Source organism: Entelurus aequoreus, linkage group LG07 (genome assembly GCF_033978785.1).
Source record: "Entelurus aequoreus isolate RoL-2023_Sb linkage group LG07, RoL_Eaeq_v1.1, whole genome shotgun sequence".
NCBI lineage: Eukaryota > Metazoa > Chordata > Actinopteri > Syngnathiformes > Syngnathidae > Entelurus > Entelurus aequoreus.
In genome coordinates this window covers 14,821,763-14,840,792 of record NC_084737.1, presented here as the reverse complement: position 1 = coordinate 14,840,792, position 19,030 = coordinate 14,821,763, and the positions used below count along the sequence as shown (strand labels likewise).

General features: G+C 38.7%; 2 protein-coding genes across 2 annotated transcripts in view; one reads left to right on the top strand and one right to left on the bottom strand.

Moving 5' to 3' along the window:
* itpr3 (inositol 1,4,5-trisphosphate receptor, type 3) overlaps window positions 1–2,118 on the bottom strand; it is a 149,991-nt gene extending 147,873 nt beyond the window's left edge. Inside the window, exon 1 of the mRNA XM_062052648.1 lies at window positions 1,871–2,118. Coding sequence (XP_061908632.1) covers window positions 1,871–1,962 — 92 coding nt within the window. The 5' untranslated portion in view covers window positions 1,963–2,118. The remainder of the gene's footprint in view (window positions 1–1,870) is intronic.
* LOC133653418 (G-protein coupled receptor 37-like 1) overlaps window positions 1,498–19,030 on the top strand; it is a 34,690-nt gene continuing 17,157 nt past the window's right edge. The window contains exon 1 of the mRNA XM_062052649.1: window positions 1,498–1,631. The gene's annotated coding sequence lies outside the window, so the exon portion shown is untranslated. The remainder of the gene's footprint in view (window positions 1,632–19,030) is intronic.

The window sequence follows — 19,030 nt, the reverse complement described above, 5'->3', positions numbered from 1 at the left end:
TAGTAGTTGATCACGCTAACGAGCTAGTCTCCTCTCCAAGATGGCCGCCCAAGTCTTCAAGACACAAAGAAACCTTGTTATTTTAATTACGAACTATTCCAACACAATAATGTCATCGTTAACTTCAATAAAAGTGTTTCAAAAACAAATTAAATGCCACTTTAAGGGGAAAAATCATGGAAAGTCGAATGCATGCACTAAAAAACACTAGTAGTTGATCACGCTAACTAGCTAGTCTCCTCTCCAAGATGGCCGCCCAAGTCTTCAAGACACAAACAAACCTTGTTATTTTAATTACGAACTATTCCAACACAATAATGTCATCGTTGACTTCAATAAAAGTGTTTCAAAAGCAAATTAAGTGCCGCTTTAAGGGGAAAAATCATGGAAAGTCGAATGCATGCACTAAAAAACACTAGTAGTTGATCACGCTAACTAGCTAGTCTCCTCTCCAAGATGGCCGCTCAAGTCCTCTTAACACAAACGAGTGTCGTTATTTTTTTGTACAAAATATTCCGACACAATAATGCACTTTAAGTCGTTTAAAACACATGTCAGTCGCCACTTCGACGGGACAAAAATAATGCAAGGACGGAAGGTGGCGCCGTGACTGAATAAAACACAGTAAAGAAGCCAGGACCAGCACAAACAAAAACATATTTACAAACAAGAAAGTTGATGTGTGAGTGAAATATTTGTATTAATTTTTTTATGTTGGGTAAAACTGCTAGTTTTGATGGTTTGGCTTGACTTTGACATGCATGTTGTATTCCTAGAGGTATGGAAGACAGCACACTAGTTTGAACTGACGTCAGAAGTCGCAACTTTTACCACAAGCTGGCAGGTGTTTCAAAAACAAATTAAGTGCCACTTTAAGGGGAAAAATCATGGAAAGACGGGTACATGCAGTATAAAACATCTGCAGTTGATCACGCTAACTAGCTAGTTCATTTTCCAAAATGGCCGCTCAAGTCCTCTTAACACAAACAGGTCTCTCGTTTTTTTTTTTAACAAACTATTCCAACACAATAATGTCATCTTTAACTTCACTAAAAGTGTTTTAAAAACAAATTAATTGCCACTTTAAGGGGAAAAATCATGGAAAGTCGGGTACATGCGCTAAAAAACACTAACAGTTCATCACGCTAACTAGCTAGTCTCCTCTCCAAGATGGCCGCTCAAGTCCTCTTAACACAAACAAATCCCTTGCTATTATTTTTAACAAACTATTCCAACACAATAATGTCATCGTTAACTTCAATAAAAGTGTTTCAAAAACAAATTAATTGCCACTTTAAGGGGAAAAATCATGGAAAGTCGGGTACATGCGCTAAAAAACACTAGTAGTTGATCACGCTAACTAGCTAGTCTCCTCTCCAAGATGGCCGCTCAAGTCCTCTTAACACAAACGAGTGTCGTTATTTTTTTGTACAAAATATTCTGACACAATAATGCACTTTAAGTCGTTTAAAACACATGTCAGTCGCCACTTCGACGGGACAAAAATAATGCAAGGACGGGCAGTTGATCGCATGCCACAGCCGCAGGTGGCGCTGTGACTGAATAGAACACAGTAAAGAAGCCAGGACCAGCACAAACAAAAACATATTTACAAACAAGAAAGTTGATGGGTGAGTGAATTTTTTTTTTTTTAATTTTTAATGTTGGGTAAAACTGCTAGTTTTGATGGTTTGGCTTGACTTTGACGTGCATGTTGTATTCCTGGAGGTATGGAAGACAGCACACTAGTTTGAAATGACGTCAGAAGTTGCAACTTTTACCACAAGCTGGCAGGTGTGTGTGTGTGTGCGTGTGTGTGTGTGTAGGTGTGCGTGTGTGTATGTGTGTGTGTGTGTGTGTGTGCACTCACCCCAGGGTGCTGATGAAGCCATTGACGGTGCCTTCAGCGTACAGAGACACCAGGTCTCCGATGTGCAGGAAACTGGACGCGCTGTCCGACATGCCGACCCAACAAAAACTCGCGGCGCTTCCACCAAAAAAAAAAAAAAAAAAAAAAAAAAGTTGTTCACGCTGCGCGCTGCCGTGCCGGTGTCATGCTTGAGGTTCAGCGTTCGAATCCCGCACTTTGCAGAGCGAACGCCGACTCCTCCCCCTTTCCTCCCCCCTCCCCTCCCAAAGCCGGAAGCGAGCGAAGTGTCGATAAGGCTTGGCTGCGTGCAAACAAAACACGCCACTTCTATCTATGTATGGTAGAATATATCTGTTCAGTTAATTTTGTTGCCTTTCTGAACGACGGTGCTTGTTTTGAGCGCGAAGTTTTCTACGACATTGTCGTTGAAAGAAAGTACTGGGGGCTGGGGGGGAAAAAAACAACAACTTTAAGGCAACTTTCTTCTCTTTCACTCCAAACCCGGAAGTGTCACCTGACATGCGTCTAGGTGCGCCGCAGGGGGCGGGGCTTAGTTGAAGTAAAGTTAAAGTACCAATGATTGTCTCACACACACACACTAGGTGTGGTGAAATGTGTCCTATGGACTTAACCCATGCCCTTGTTCACCCCCTGGGACAGGCCTGGGCAATTATTTTGACTCGGGGGGCCAAATTTAGAGAAAAAAATGTGTCTGGGGGCCGGTATATCTATTATCCATCCATCTTCTTCCACTTATCCGAGGTTGGGTCGCGGGGGCAGCAGCCTAAGCAGGGAAGCCCAGAATTCCCTCTCCCCAGCCACTTTGTCCAGCTCTTCCCGGGGGATCCCAAAGCGTTCCCAGGCCAGCCGGGAGACATAGTCTTCCCAACGTGTCCTGGGTCTTCCCCTTGGCCTCTTACCGGTCGGACCTCATCTGGCTCCTCTCCATGTGGAGGAGCAGCGGCTTTACTTTGAGCTCCCCCCGGATGACAGAGCTTCTCACCCTATCTCCGAGGGAGAGCCCTGCCACCCGGCGGAGGAAACTCATTTCGGCCGCTTGTACCTGTGATCTTGTCCTTTCGGTCATATCCCAAAGCACATGACCATAGGTGAGGATGGGAACGTAGATCGACCGCTAAATTGAGAGCTTTGCCTTCCCGACTCAGCTCCTTCTTCACCACAACAGTGTTTCCCACACATTCATTTATTTGTGGCGGCCCGCCACGAAAGAATTACGTCCGCCACAAATAAACGTTTTGGGTTTTTTTTTTGTCCTGTCCAGCTTTTAAGGCAAATCATATAGTTGATGTAGATGCCCATATAGGCTGTTCAGATTTACTTTACAAAAGAGAAGTGTAGGATACTTCTCTTGTTGCCTTATTTGTATTTGACCACTACTGTTTTCTGGTTATTTGTTACTGACTGTGGCAGGACACCTCTGCCTCTGTTTCACTTTATGTTGCTGGTAAATAATATGGTTGTAGTAGTAGGCTAAAGTTCAATTATTTAGTATGCACTAATTAAAGGGGCTGAGCTTTAAGAGACATTTTAGCTTTTATATTTTATAAGATATATTTTTTGTAAGAACCACAATTAATAAATATATTTCAGTGAATAACTTATTGTTCAAATCTGTATATAAATATGTACATAAAGTGTTGTAATTATATTGTAAAATGGATGGATGGATGGATGGACGTTTAAAACAAAACTGTTATTGTTAATTAGTAAGTATACATTTTTTAAGCCTTTTTAGAGAAAATCATATAATTGTAGTACATTATGCAAATTACTCGATGATGTCATGGTGACCACGTCCATAGCCACGCCCATATCCACCTGTCGGTCTCACCATCCACTCTTCCCTCACTCGTGAACAAGACTCCGAGGTACTTGAACTCCTCCACTTGGGGCAGGGTCTCCTCCCCAACCCGGAGATGGCGCTCCACCCTTTTCCGGGCGAGAACCATGGACTCGGACTTGGAGGTGCTGATTCTCATCCAAGTCGCTTCACACTCGGCTGCGAAGATCTATTATTAGGAACACTAATACAAAACTTCACAATAATGTCTGACTGAATGCTAAAAACGTTATGACAGACCGCCTTAAAAAATTTAATGGAATTTTACACTTTTCTATGAAGGATAAAACACTGAATATTGACAACATATGAACATCACACCCCTCTCTATCGACATATTTTACAATCAAGCGAAACGCAACAAAAGTGCAACAAACAGCGAAATATGAACGCAAAGGGTAAAAAGAACGCCACCTACAATCTGATATATCTGATACATCACTAAGCTTTAGTACTTTGTTGTGAAAATCTCCTTCCGCGTCTGTCCCTGACACCCGCATTTCAGGCTGACCGCTCTCGAAACACTCTGTGGAAACGCTCCCCACCCACACTGCTTGGTGCCTCGTCTGAGCTGCTGTGACTTAGATTACCATAGTAACTAATTAAATTACCATAGTAACTAATTAGATTACCATAGTAACTGGTATATGATGCAAAAGCACAGATTCCAACCATTGAAATACTTTGTATGGTTCAAGACTTACGGTTAGAGATGGCCGATAAATGCTTTAAAATGTAATATCGGAAATTATTGGTATCGGTATCGTTGTTTTTTTATTTTTTTTTTATTTTTTATTAAATCAACATAAAAAACATAAGATACACTCACAATTAGTACACCAACCCAAAAAACCTCCCTCCCCCATTTACACTCATTCACACAAAAGGGTTGTTTCTTTCTGTTATTAATATTCTGGTTCCTACATTATATGTCAATATATATCAATACAGTCTGCAAGGGATACAGTCCGTAAGCACACATGATTGTGCGTGCTGCTGGTCCACTAATAGTACTAACCTTTAACAGTTAATTTTACTCATTTTCATTAATTACTAGTTTCTATGTAACTGTTTTTATATTGTTTTACTTTCTTTTCTATTCAAGAAAATGTTTTAATTTATTTATTTATCTTATTTTTTTTTTATTTTTTTTTTTAAAAGGACCTTATTTTCACCATACCTGGTTGTCCAAATTAGGCATAATAGTGTGTTAATTCCACCACTGTATATATCGGTATCGGTTGATATCGGTATCGGTAATTAAGGGATTGGTCAATATCGGAATATCGAGATCGGAAAAAAAGCCATTATCGGACATCCCTACTTACGGTCTTTTGAAAACATCCTAAAAAAATTATTTGGGAATGTACGGCAGGCCAGATTGAAAAGCTTAACGGGCCGCATGTGGCCCCCGGGCCTTAATTTGCCCAGGTCTGCCCTGGGAGGTGAGGGGAGCAGTGAGCAGCAGCAGTGGCCAGGAATAATTTTTGGTGATTTAACCCCCAATTCCAACCCTTGATGCTGAGTGCCAAGCAGGGAGGTAATAGGTAAATGGTTGAATGGTTGTACTTGTATAGCGCTTGTATAGCGCTTTTCTACCCCTTTTTAAGGTCCCATTTTTATAGTCTTTGGTTTGAACTCACAACCTACCGATCTCAGGGCGGACACTCTAACCCAGACCTGGGCAAATTAAGGCCCGGGGGGCCACATGCGGCCCGTTAAGCTTTTCAATCTGGCCCGCCGGACATTCCCAAATAATTTTTTTAAATCTTTAAGATGGAAACTGTAGCTGCCATTATGATGTTGAAGGATGTTTTCAAATGACCGTAAGTCTTGAACCATACAAAGTATTTCAATGGTTGGAATCTGCACTTTTGCATGATATACTTGATTGATTGATTGATTGATTGATTGAAACTTTTATTAGTAGATTGCAGTACAGTACATATTCCATACAATTGACCACTAAATGGTAACACTCAAATACATTTTTCAACTTGTTTAAGTTGGGGTCCACTTAAATTGATTCATGATACAGATATATACTATCATCATAATACAGTCATCACACAATATAATCATCAGGGTATATACATTGAATTATTTACATTATTTACAATCCGGGGTGTGGAATGGGGGGTGTTAGGTTTGGTTGATATCAACACTTCAGTCATCAACAATTGCATCATTAGAGAAATCGACATTGGAACAGTGTAGGACTGACTTGGTAGGATATGTACAGCAAGTAGTGGACATCAGAGGTGGGTAGAGTAGCCAGAAATTGTACTCCAGTAAGAGTACTGTTACTTTAGAGATTTATTACTCAAGTTAAAGTAAGGAGTAGTCACCCAAATATTTTATTTGAGTAAAAGTAAAAAGTATGTTGTGAAAAAACTACTCAAGTATTGAGTAACCGATGAGTAACCTGTTTGTTTAATGATGACGGCAACAAATAATGCACAAAAACAAAAATAGCAATGAGCAAATTCAGAGCCAGGAATATCTCTTAAGCAACTAAAACAATAATATATATTAAATAATAATACATTAAAATAAAAAAAAATTAAGGCAAAATGAGCCCCAATAACATAACAGCACCATAGGTTCAGTAGGCATTCATTAATTGATTGATGGAAACTTGTATTAGTAGATTGCACAGTACAGTACATATTCCGTACAATTGACCACTAAATGGTAACACCCCAATAAGTTTTTCAACGTTAATCAATTTATGGTAAACACACTGTGCACTTCTGATTGGTGTTTCCATGCATGTGTGTGTGTGTGTGCGTGTGTGTGTGTGTGTTTGTCTGTGAGTCTGCAGTGCGTTAATAAATGTCCCCACACGATGTACATTTGACAGTGATTCATAGCAGGGAAGCTAACATCAGCCTACGGTGACAGCCAAAATATCTACTAACCTTACTTACCGCGGTGTGCTTCCTCAAATTTGACGTTGAGTTCATGTAAGCCAGGGGTGCCCACACTTTTTCAGCAGGCGAGCTACTTTTTAAATGACCAAGTCGAAGTGATCTACCTCCTATATACATAAACATACACACACATATCATATATATATATATATATATATATATATATATATATATATATATATATATATATATATATATATATATATATATATATATATATATATATATACTACCGTTCAAAAGTTTGGGGTCACCCAAACAATTTTGTGGAATAGCCTTCATTTCTAAGAACAAGAATAGACTGTCGAGTTTCAGATGAAAGTTCTCTTTTTCTGGCCATTTTGAGCGTTTAATTGACCCCACAAATGTGATGCTCCAGAAACTCAATTTGCTCAAAGGAAGGTCAGTTTTGTAGCTTCTGTAACGAGCTAAACTGTTTTCAGATGTGTGAACATGATTGCACAAGGGTTTTCTAATCATCAATTAGCCTTCTGAGCCAATGAGCAAACACATTGTACCATTAGAACACTGGAGTGATAGTTGCTGGAAATGGGCCTCTATACACCTATGTAGATATTGCACCAAAAACCAGACATTTGCAGCTAGAATAGTCATTTACCACATTAGCAATGTATAGAGTGTATTTCTTTAAAGTTAAGACCAGTTTAAAGTTATCTTCATTGAAAAGTACAGTGCTTTTCCTTCAAAAATAAGGACATTTCAATGTGACCCCAAACTTTTGAACGGTAGTGTGTATATATATATATATATGCATATATATATATATATATATATATATATATATATATATATATATATATATATATATATATATATATATATATATATATATATATATATATATATATATATATATATACACAGTATATAATTTTTATTTATTTTGCTGTTTTTGTTCACATGTTAAAGGTGTTTTAATGAATATAATGCATGTTTAACATATAGATTCCTTTCCTTCATGAAGACAAGAATATAAGTTGGTGTATTACCTGATTCTGATGACTTGCATTGATTGGATTCAGACAGTAGTGCTGATAACGTCCACATTTTCAAATGGAGGAGAAAAAAAGTTCCTCCTTTCTGTCTAATACCACGTGAAAGAGGTTGGTTTTGGCATCTTATTTGTCCAGCTTCCATATTCGTTATTATACACTTTACAAGAAATACATTGGCGGCAAACTCTGTAGCTTGCTAGCTTGTTTGCGCTGGCTTTCGGAGACTCTTATTTTGTTAGCGCAGGCGCGATGGAGCGGCACTTTTATTGTGAAGACAGGAACTGTGCGGTCAGTCTTTAGGCTTTTGACGGGAGGTATGGTTGAAATAAAAAAGTGTCTTTTTTCCTTCACACTTTTGATTGATTGATTGAAACTTTTATTAGTAGATCGCACAGTACAGTACATATTCCGTACAACTGACCACTAAATGGTAACACCCCAATAAGTTTTTCAACTTGTTTAAGTGTGGCGGTCATGTGACCGCCTGGCTCTGTTTGATTGGTCCAGCGTCACCAGTGACTGCATCTGATTGGTGAAACGGAGTCCAACGTCACCAGTGACTGCATCTGATTGGTGAAACGCAGGTATGGGTAGATCCTACTTTGAAGGTCTGTCTGACAAACCAAAACAAACAAAGCGTGCATTAACAGATCGATAAAAATCAGTAGCGAGTAGCGAGCTGAATGTAGATAAATGGAGCGGAGTAAAAGTAGCGTTTATTCTCTATAAATATACTCAAGTAAAAGTAAAAGTATGTTGCATTAAAACTACTCTTAGAAGTACAATTCATCCCAAAAGTTACTCAAGTAACGTAACAGAGTAAATGTAGCGCGTTACTACCCACCTATGGTGGACATAGAGAGATAGAGAGAGAGATCAGAAAGCATAAGAATAAGTATCTACATTTGATTATTTACAATCCGGGGAGGTAGGATGTGGAAGGGAGGGTGTTATTTTAGGGTTGAAGTTGCCTGGAGGTGTTATTTTAGTGCGGTTTTGAAGGAGGATAGAGATGCCCTTTCTTTTACACCTGTTGGGAGTGAATTGATGTGGCATAGAAGGAAAATGAGTTAAGACCTTTGTTAGATCGGAATCTGGGTTTAACGTGGTTAAAGGAGCTCCCCCTGGTGTTGTGGTTATGGCGGTCATTTACGTTAAGGAAGTAGTTTGACATGTACTTCGGTATCAGGGAGGTGTAGCGGATTTTATGGACTAGGCTCAGTGCAAGTTGTTTTACTCTGTCCTCCACCCTGAGCCAGCCCACTTTGGAGAAGTGGGTAGGAGTGAGGTGGGATCCGGGGTGGAGGTCTAGAAGTAATCTGTACATAGTACTAGTTACTATGGTAATTTAATTAGTTACTATGGTCATCTAAGTCACAGCAGTTCAGACGAGGCACCAAGCAGTGTGGGTGGGGAGCTTTTCCACAGAGTGTTTCCAGAGCGGCCAGCCTGAAATGCGGGTGTCAGGGACAGACGCGGAAGGAGATTTTTACAACAAAGTACTAAAGCTTAGTGATGTATCAGATATATCAGATTGTAGGTGGGGTTCTTTTTACCCTTTGCGTTCATATTTCGCTGTTTGTTGCATTTTTGTTGTGTTTTGCTTGATTGTAAAATATGTCGATAGAGAGGGGGTGTGATGTTCATATGTTGTCAATATTCAGTGTTTTATCCTTCATAGAAAAGTGTAAAATTACATTACGTTTTTTAAAGCAGTCTGTCATAATGTTTTTAGTATTTAATCAGACATTATTGTGAGGTTTTGTATTAGTGTTCCTAAAAATAGATATACCGGCCCCCAGACACATTTTTTTCTCTAAATTTGGCCCCCCAAAATAATTGCCCAGGCCTGCTCTAACCACCAGGCCACTGACCCAATTGAAGTGCATTTTTCCTTCTCCCAGAACTTTATTTTTAACAATGTGATACAAAACGGTCCGTGTACCTTCCGTTCATTCTAAACTAAATTAAAAAAAACAGAATCAGAAATACTCTAATAATCCCAGAGGGGAAATTACAAACCCCGTTTCAATATGAGTTGGGAAATTGTATTAGATGTAAATATAAATGATTTGCAAATCCTTTTCAACCCATATTCAATTGAATGCACTACAAAGACAAGATATTTGATGTTCAAACTCATAAACGTTATTATTTTTGCAAATAATAATTAACTTAGAATTTCATGGCTGCAACACGTGCCAAAGTAGTTGGGAAAGGGCATGTTCACCACTGTGTTACATGGCCTTTCCTTTTAACAACACTCAGTAAACGTTTGGGAACTGAGGAGACACATTTTTGAAGCTTCTCAGGTGGAATTCTTTCCCATTCTTGCTTGATGTACAGCTTAAGTTGTTCAACAGTCCGGGGGTCTCCGTTGTGCTATTTTAGGCTTCATAATGCGCCACACATTTTCAATGGGAGACAGGTCTGGACTACAGGCAGGCCAGTCTAGTACCCGCACCCTTTTACTATGAAGCCACGTTGATGTAACACGTGGCTTGGCATTGTCTTGCTGAAATAAGCAGGGGCGTCCATGGTAACGTTGCTTGGATGGCAACATATGTTGCTCCAAAACCTGTATGTACCTTTCAGCATTAATGGTGCCTTCACAGATGTGTAAGTTACCCATGTCTTGGGCACTAATACACCCCCATACCATCACAGATGCTGGCTTTTACACTTTGCGCCTAGAACAATCCGGATGGTTATTTTCCTCTTTGGTCCGGAGGACACGACGTCCACAGTTTCCAAAAACAATTTGAAATGTGGACTCGTCAGACCACAGAACACTTTTTCCACTTTGTATCAGTCAATCTTAGATGAGCTCAGGCCCAGCAAAGCCGACGGCGTTTCTGGGTGTTGTTGATAAACGGTTTTCGCCTTGCATAGGAGAGTTTTAACTTGCACTTGCAGATGTAGCGACCAACTGTAGTTACTGACAGTGGGTTTCTGAAGTGTTCCTGAGCCCATGTGGTGATATCCTTTACACACTGATGTCGCTCGTTGATGCAGTACCGCTTGAGGGATCGATGGTCACGGGCTTAGCTGCTTACGTGCAGTGATTTCTCCAGATTCTCTGAACCCTTTGATGATATTACGGACCGTAGATGGTGAAATCCCTAAATTCCTTGCAATAGCTGGTTGAGAAAGGTTTTTCTTAAACTGTTCAACAATTTGCTCAGGCATTTGTTGACAAAGTGGTGACCCTCGCCCCATCCTTGTTTGTGAATTACTGAGCATTTCATGGAATCTACTTTTATACCCAATCATGGCACCCACCTGTTCCCAATTTGCCTGTTCACCTTGGGATGTTCCAAATAAGTGTTTGATGAGCATTCCTCAACTTTATCAGTATTTATTGCCGCCTTTCCCAACTTCTTTGTCACGTGTTGTTGGCATCAAATTGTAAAGTTAATGATTATTTGCAAAAAAAAAAGTTTTATCAGTTTGAACATCAAATATGTTGTCTTTGTAGCATATTCAATTGAATATGGGTTGAAAATGATTTGCAAATCATTGTATTCCGTTTATATTTACATCTAACACAATTTCCCAACTCATATGGAAACGGGGTTTGTATCTAGAAGGGGTGGTCCTAAACAGGGAGGCATTATTCGGAGGTCTCAAGAAGGTCACAAATACAAAAGTGTGTGTTTGTGTGTGTGTGTGTGTGTGTGTGTGTGTGTGTGTGTATGTGTGTGTGTGTGTGTGTGTGTGTGTGTGTCTGTGTGTGTGTGTGTGTGTGTGTGTGTGTGTTATTAATGTGGTAAATACATATCTTTATATATCTAGAAAGGGTGGTCCTAAAGAGGGAGGCTTTATTCGGAGGTCTCAAGAAGGTCACAAATACAAGAATGTGTGTGTCAAGAAGAAAAAAAGGCTCTATAAATCAGGAGGCGTCGCTAAAAAAAAAAAAAGAAAGAAGAAGAAGAGAGACTTTCTTCATGTTGTATGGAGGAGACGGGTCAGCTAAGTGGGTCAAAAGTCTTCTTCATGGATGGAAGTCTGCCTAGCAACAGTAGGAAGTTGTCCAAACCATGAAAGACGGACATTGTTGGCGTTAAAAGAAGTTTTGCACAGTTCAGAAAAGACAACAGTACACATGTCGGCCCTGCGGGGGGCGCTGTGTGGATGGGGAAAAACTCCTTTCACGGGCAGCGTGTCCCACGCACGCCAAGCCGAGAGGACGAGCGGCTTTGGGGGACTTAAGCAGGATTTGACGGAAAGATGGAATTTTCACGCTCCAACATTTTCCACTGCCCCCCTTAACAGGTGCGAGGCAGAGCGGAATGCCCTTATATGGAAGTGGCGTGCTAAAGAGAGGCCGCCGTGCATGGACGCGTCCGGCCGCACCTGGCGGACATCCCGGTGTTGTGGAAACACCGGGAAAGGGGCGTGGGTAGGTGGGGGGGGGGGGGGGGGGGGCGTCCAAGACGGAAGTCAAAGAACACGTGACACGCCGGGCTGGGCAACACCAGCGTGTTTGCGTGTTGACGCCATGACCTCTTTGACGTCCCTGCTCGCAGATAAACACTGACCTCTGGTGGCCGCAAGATGAAGTGCAGCTTTCAGTGGGTCACTTCATTAGGTACACCATCTAGGGGCATGTTCGACTTAGACTTAGACTTAGACTTGGACAAACTTTAATGATCCACGAGGGAAATTGTTCCTCACAGTAGCTCAGATACAAAGGATGGAAAGTGTAAGGATGGAAAGGACAATGTAGGTATAATCTCCCTTGTGGAGGGGGGGACACAGGTCCGGTGGCCATGGATGAAGTGCTGGCTGTCCAGAGTCGGGACCCGGGGTCATCAGTTAAGGACATCTTTGCGCTGCTGACCCGTCTCCGCTCGGGATGGTCTCCTGCTGGCCCCACTATGGACTGGACTCTCACACTATTATGTTAGATCCACTCTGGACTGGACTCTCACACTATTATGTTAGATCCACTATGGACTGGACTCTCACACTTTTATGTTAGATCCACTATGGACTGGACTCTCACACTATTATGTTAGATCCACTATGGACTGGACTCTCACACTACTATGTTAGATCCACTATGGACTGGACTCTCACTATTATGTTAGATCCACTATGGACTGGACTCTCACACTATTATGTTAGATCCACTATGGACTGGACTCTCACACTATTATGTTAGATCCACTATGGACTGGACTCTCACTATTATGTTAGATCCACTATGGACTGGACTCTCACACTATTATGTTAGATCCACTATGGACTGGACTCTCACTATTATGTTAGATCCACTATGGACTGGACTTTCACTATTATGTTAGATCCACTATGGACTGGACTTTCACTATTATGTTAGATCCACTATGGACTGGACTTTCACAATATTATGCTAGACCCACTCGACGTCCATTGCATCCGGTCTCCCCTAGGGGGGGGGGGGTCACCCACATCTGCGGTCCTCTCCAAGGTTTCTCATAGTCATTCACATTGACATCCAACTGGGTTGTGAGTTTTTCCTTGCCCTGATGTGGGCTCTGAACCGAGGATGTCGTTGTGGCTTATGCAGCACTTTGAGACACTTGTGATTTAGGGCTATAAATAAACATTGATTGATTGATTGATAAAATAGACTAAAAATGTACCGTAGTAGCAATATAAAATATAACATTGTATAATATTTACATAATATACAGTATGTACATACAACGATAATAATAATAATAATAACAAATTATTTTAACCCGGCGGCGTGGCGAAGTTGGTAGAGTGGCCGTGCCAGCAATTGGAGGGTTGCTGGTTACTGGGGTTCAATCCCCACCTTCTACCATCCTAGTCACGTCCGTTGTGTCCTTGGGCAAGACACTTCACCCTTTGCCTCTGATGGCTGCTGGTTAGCGCCTTGCATGGCAGCTCCCGCCATCAGTGTGTGAATGTGTGTGTGAATGGGTGAATGTGGAAATACTGTCACAGCGCTTTGAGTACCTTGAAGGTAGAAAAGCGCTATACAAGTATAACCCATTTATCATTTATTATTTTAACCCCGGAGTCAAAAAGTTTGGGGACCCCTGCTCTAGGGCGACCGGTGCAATGGACGTCGAGTGGATCTAGCATAATATTGTGAAAGTCCAGTCCATAGTGGATCTAACATAATAGTGAGAGTCCAGGCCATAGTGGATCTAACATAATAGTGTGAGAGTCCAGTCCATAGTGGATCTAACATAATAGTGTGAGAGTCCAGTCCATAGTGGATCTAACATAATAGTGTGAGAGTCCAGTCCATAGTGGATCTAACATAATAGTGTGAGAGTCCAGTCCATAGTGGATCTAACATAATAGTGAGAGTCCAGTCCATAGTGGATCTAACATAATAGTGTGAGAGTCCAGTCCATAGTGGATCTAACATAATAGTGTGAGAGTCCAGTCCATAGTGGATCTAACATAATAGTGAGAGTCCAGTCCATAGTGGGGCCAGCAGGAGACCATCCCGAGCGGAGACAGGTCAGCAGCGCAGAGATGTCCCCAACCGATGCACAGGCGAGCGGTCCACCCCGGGTCCCAACTCTGGACAGCCACAGCTTCATCCGTGGCCACCGAATCTGTGCCCCCCCCCTCCACGAGGGAGAGGGGAGCAGAGCAGAAAAGAAAAGAAACGGCAGATCAACTGGTCTAAAAGGGGGGTCTATTTAAAGGCTAGAGCAGGGGTCACCAACCTTTTTGAAACCAAGAGCTACTTCTTGGGTACTGATTAATGCGAAGGGCTACCAGTTTGATACACACTTAAATAAATTGCCAGAAATAGCCAATTTGCTCAATTTACCTTTAACTCTATGTTATTATTAATAATTAATGATATTTACACTTAATTGAACGGTTTAAAAGAGGAGAAAATACGAAAAAAATGACAATCAAATTTTGAAACATAGTTTATCTTCAATTTCGACTCTTTAAAATTCAAAATTAAACCGAAAAAAAGAAGAGAAAAACTAGCTAATTCGAATCTTTTTGAAAAAATTAAAAAAATAATTTATGGAACATCATTGGTAATTTTTCCTGATTAAGATTATTTTTCGAATTTTGATGATATGTTTTAAATAGGTTAAAATCCAATCTACACTTTGTTAGAATATATAACAAATTGGACCAAGCTATATTTCTAACAAAGACAAATCATTATTTCTTCTAGATTTTCCAGAACAAAAATTTTAAAAGAAATTCAAAAGACTTTGAAATAAGATTTAAATTTGATTCTACAGATTTTCTAGATTTTCCAGAATATTTTTTTTTTAATTTGAATCATAATAACTTTGAAGAAATATTTCTCAAATATTTTTCGTCGAAAAAACAGAAGCTAAAATGAAGAATTAAATTAAAATGTATTTATTATTCTTTACAATAAAATAAAATTAAAATTTACTTGAACATTGATTTAAATTGTCAGGAAAGAAAAGGAAGGAATTTAAAAGGTAAAAAGTAGGGATGTCCGATAATGGCTTTTTGCCGATATCCGATATTCCGATATTGTCCAACTCTTTAATTACCGATACCGATATCAACCGATATATGCAGTCGTGGAATTAACACATTATTATGCCTAATTTGGACAACCAGGTATGGTGAAGATAAGGTACTTTTTTAAAAAATTAGTAAAATAAGATAAATAAATTAAAAACATTTTCTTGAATAAAAAAGAAAGTACAACAATATAAAACAGTTACATAGAAACTAGTAATGAATGAAAATTAGTAAAATTAACTGTTAAACGTTAGTACTATTAGTGGACCAGCAGCACGCACAATCATGTGTGCTTACGGACTGTATCCCTTGCAGACTGTATTGATATATATTGATATATAATGTAGGAACCAGAATATTAATAACAGAAAGAAACAACCCTTTTGTGTGAATGAGTGTAAATGGGGGAGGGAGGTTTTTTGGGTTGGTGCACTAATTGTAAGTGTATCTTGGGTTTTTTATGTTGATTTAATAAAAAAAAATTTAAAAAAATACAATTAAAAAAACGATACCGATAATTTAAAAAAAAACGATACCGATAATTTCCGATATTACATTTTAACGCATATATCGGCCGATAATATCGGCAGGCCGATATTATCGGACATCTCTAGTAAAAAGGTATATGTGTTTAAAAATCCTAAAATCATTTTTAAGGTTGTATTTTTTCTCTAAAATTGTCTTTCTGAAAGTTATAAGAAGCAAAAAAAAATTTATTGATAAATTTATTTCAACAAGTGAAGACCAAGTCTTTAAAATATTTTCTTGGATTTTCAAATTCTATTTGAGTTTTGTCTCTCTTAGAATTAAAAATGTCGGGCAAAGTGAGACCAGCTTGCTAGTAAATAAATAAAATTAAAAAAATAGAGGCAGCTCACTGGTAAGTGCTGCTATTTGAGCTATTTTTAGAACAGGCCAGCGGGCTACTCATCTGGTCCTTACGGGCTACCTGGTGCCCGCGGGCACCGCGTTGGTGACCCCTGGGCTAGAGTATACAAATGAGTTTTAAGATGGGACCTAAATGCTTCTACTGAGGTAGCATCTCTAACTGTTACCGGTTAGAGATGACCGGTAACCGTTCCAACTTCAAACTGTTCAGCTTATTCAGGAATCGTCCCTTGACCAATTCCAAAAAATTCCCAGATTTCCCAGAATCCCAGGTTTTCCGGGACATTTTTCCCATTCAAAATGAATTGGCCATTTTTCTATGGAAGTAGTATTGTCTCACATTAACTTATATATACATCAATATGATATTAATACATATGCATACATTAATAAATATACAAATCCAAATGTGATATACAAATAAATACATAATTTGTATAAATAAACGCGTATTTGTAAATATATTTTTGAGATTTGAAAATATAAACAAATAAAATGTATAAATATAAAAATGTGACATACAAATAAATCAAGAATTTGTATAAATAAACGTGTATTTCTAAATATATTTTTGAGATTTTAATATAAATATGCTTGATTTTGTATTTGTGTTTGTATTGAATTTGCATATGTGGATCGCTTTTTTGCTTTTGTGTCGATGAGACATTCCTCCCACAAGCCAGATGCACAAATAAATGTGACCTACACACTCCCCTTAACAACCAGCAGAGGGCACTGCAGCCAGAGCCACACATTGCACTGATAAGAGATCAGTATCTACATCGAGACAAGGTCATCAAACGGCATTGATACAATAAAATAAGCAGCTAGCACGGTCTTTCAGATTAACTGGATGAATTAGCATTAGCCAATTGCAACGCTAACGTTAGCAAGCTCAAGCCTGTTGTGCGTTCTCTCTGTAAAGACGTGGATTGTTTTTGTGCGGAGAACTCCGAGCATTTTAAATATAATTCACACAATGCTCTGTGACCGAGACCACTCTGGCTGCAGTGCCCTCTGCTGGTTGTTCAGTGGAGTGTTTAGGTCACATTTATTTGTGCATCTGGTTTGTGGGAGGAATGTCTCATCGACACAAAAGCAAAAAAGCGATCCACATATGCAAATTCAATACAAATACAATATATATGTATATATATATATATATATATATATATATATATATATATATATATATATATATATATATATATATATATATATATATATATATATATATATATATATATATATATATATATATATATATATATATATATATATATATATATATATATATATATTCCTTTTGGTTTGGAACTTGGAAAAGTGGTAGTTTGAATGTCCAGGATGAGTGGAATGTGTTGATGTTGGAATGGTTTGAAAAGGTTGAAAAATGTGAGGATCGTGCAACTTGGAAAAATGTCCCATTCATTTCAATGGGAACTTCCTGGAAATTTGGAAATTTTGGGAAAAGCGGGAATTTTTTGAAAATGATTTGGAATATAATGTCCTGAATTAGCTGAATTGTTTGGTGTTGGAATTGTTTAAATCGGTCAAGAAATGTCGAAGTGGGAACAGTTTTTTAATTGAAAAATTGTATTACGGAATTTCAGAAAAATTGGGAATTTTTCAAGTTTCTAAACCCACTTTTCTTTTTGTCCTGAATAAGAGGAAGGTTTTGACGATGGAACGGTTGAAATGGGTTGAAAAATGTGAAAGGAGTCATCGCATTAAAAAAGGTTGGGAAAAAACAGGAATTCCTGGAAATTTGTTGAACATGGAAAAATGGTTGTTTGAATTTTCCAGGATAAATTGAATGTGTTGATTTTTGGAATGGTTTGAATAGGTGGATATGGGAATTGTGCAAGTTGGAAAAATATCCCATTAATTTCAATGGGAACTTCCTGGAAATTTGGGAATTTTGGGAAAAGCAGAATTAAAAATTGTGAATATCCTGAATGAGCTGAATTGGTTGGTGTTAGAATTGTTTAAATCGGTCAATAAATGTTGAAGTAGTTACAGTTTTTAATTGAGAGATTGTATTATGGAATTCCTGGAATTTCAGGAAAACCAGGAATGTTTCTAGTTCCCAAACAAAGTTGTTTTTTTGTCCTGACTAAAAAAATATTTGAAATGGGATGAAAAAAGGAAAAGGAGTAATCAAACGAAAGAGGTTGGAAATAAGGTTAGAAAAAAAACAGGAATTTCTGGAAATTTGTTGAATGTGGAAAAATGGTTGTTTGAATGTCTAGGATGAGTGGAATGTGTTGAAGGTGAAATGATTTGAATTGGTTGAAAAATTTGGGAGTTGTGGAAGTTTGAAAAAATGGACAATTCATTTTGGATGGGTAAATGAAAAAAAAAAAAAGCAATTATGGAAAATCCGGGAATTTTTTTCAGAATTGTTGAAGTTGAGCACACAATTCCTGAACAGGCTGAATATTTTGAAGTTGAAACTGTTTGAATCAGATGAAAAATGTGGGAGTTGTGGAACTTAGAATAATGTCCCATTGATTTCAAAGGGAATTTCCCAAAAATGTGGGAATTTCAGGAAAAGTGGGAAGTTTTTTGAAAATGGTAAAAAGCTTCAATGGTCTGTATGAGTTGAAATGGTTGGTGTTGGAATTGTTCAAATCGGTCGAGAAATGTTGAAGTAGTAACATGTTGAATTGAGAAATGGTATTAAGGAATTCCTGGAATTTCGGGTAAACTGGGAATTTTTCCAGTTCAAAAAACAACTTTGTTTTTTGTCGTGATTAAGAGGAATGTTTAGACGGTAAAACGGTTAAAGTGGGTTGAAAATGTGGAAGGAGTAGTCGACAGAAAAGAGGGTGAAAATAGGGCTTTGGAAAACCAGGAATTCTGGAAAATCTGGAATTGTTTTGAACTTGGAAAAAGGGTAGTTTGAATTTCCAGGATGGTGAAATGTGTGGAAGGTGGAATGGTTTGAATCGGTTGAAAA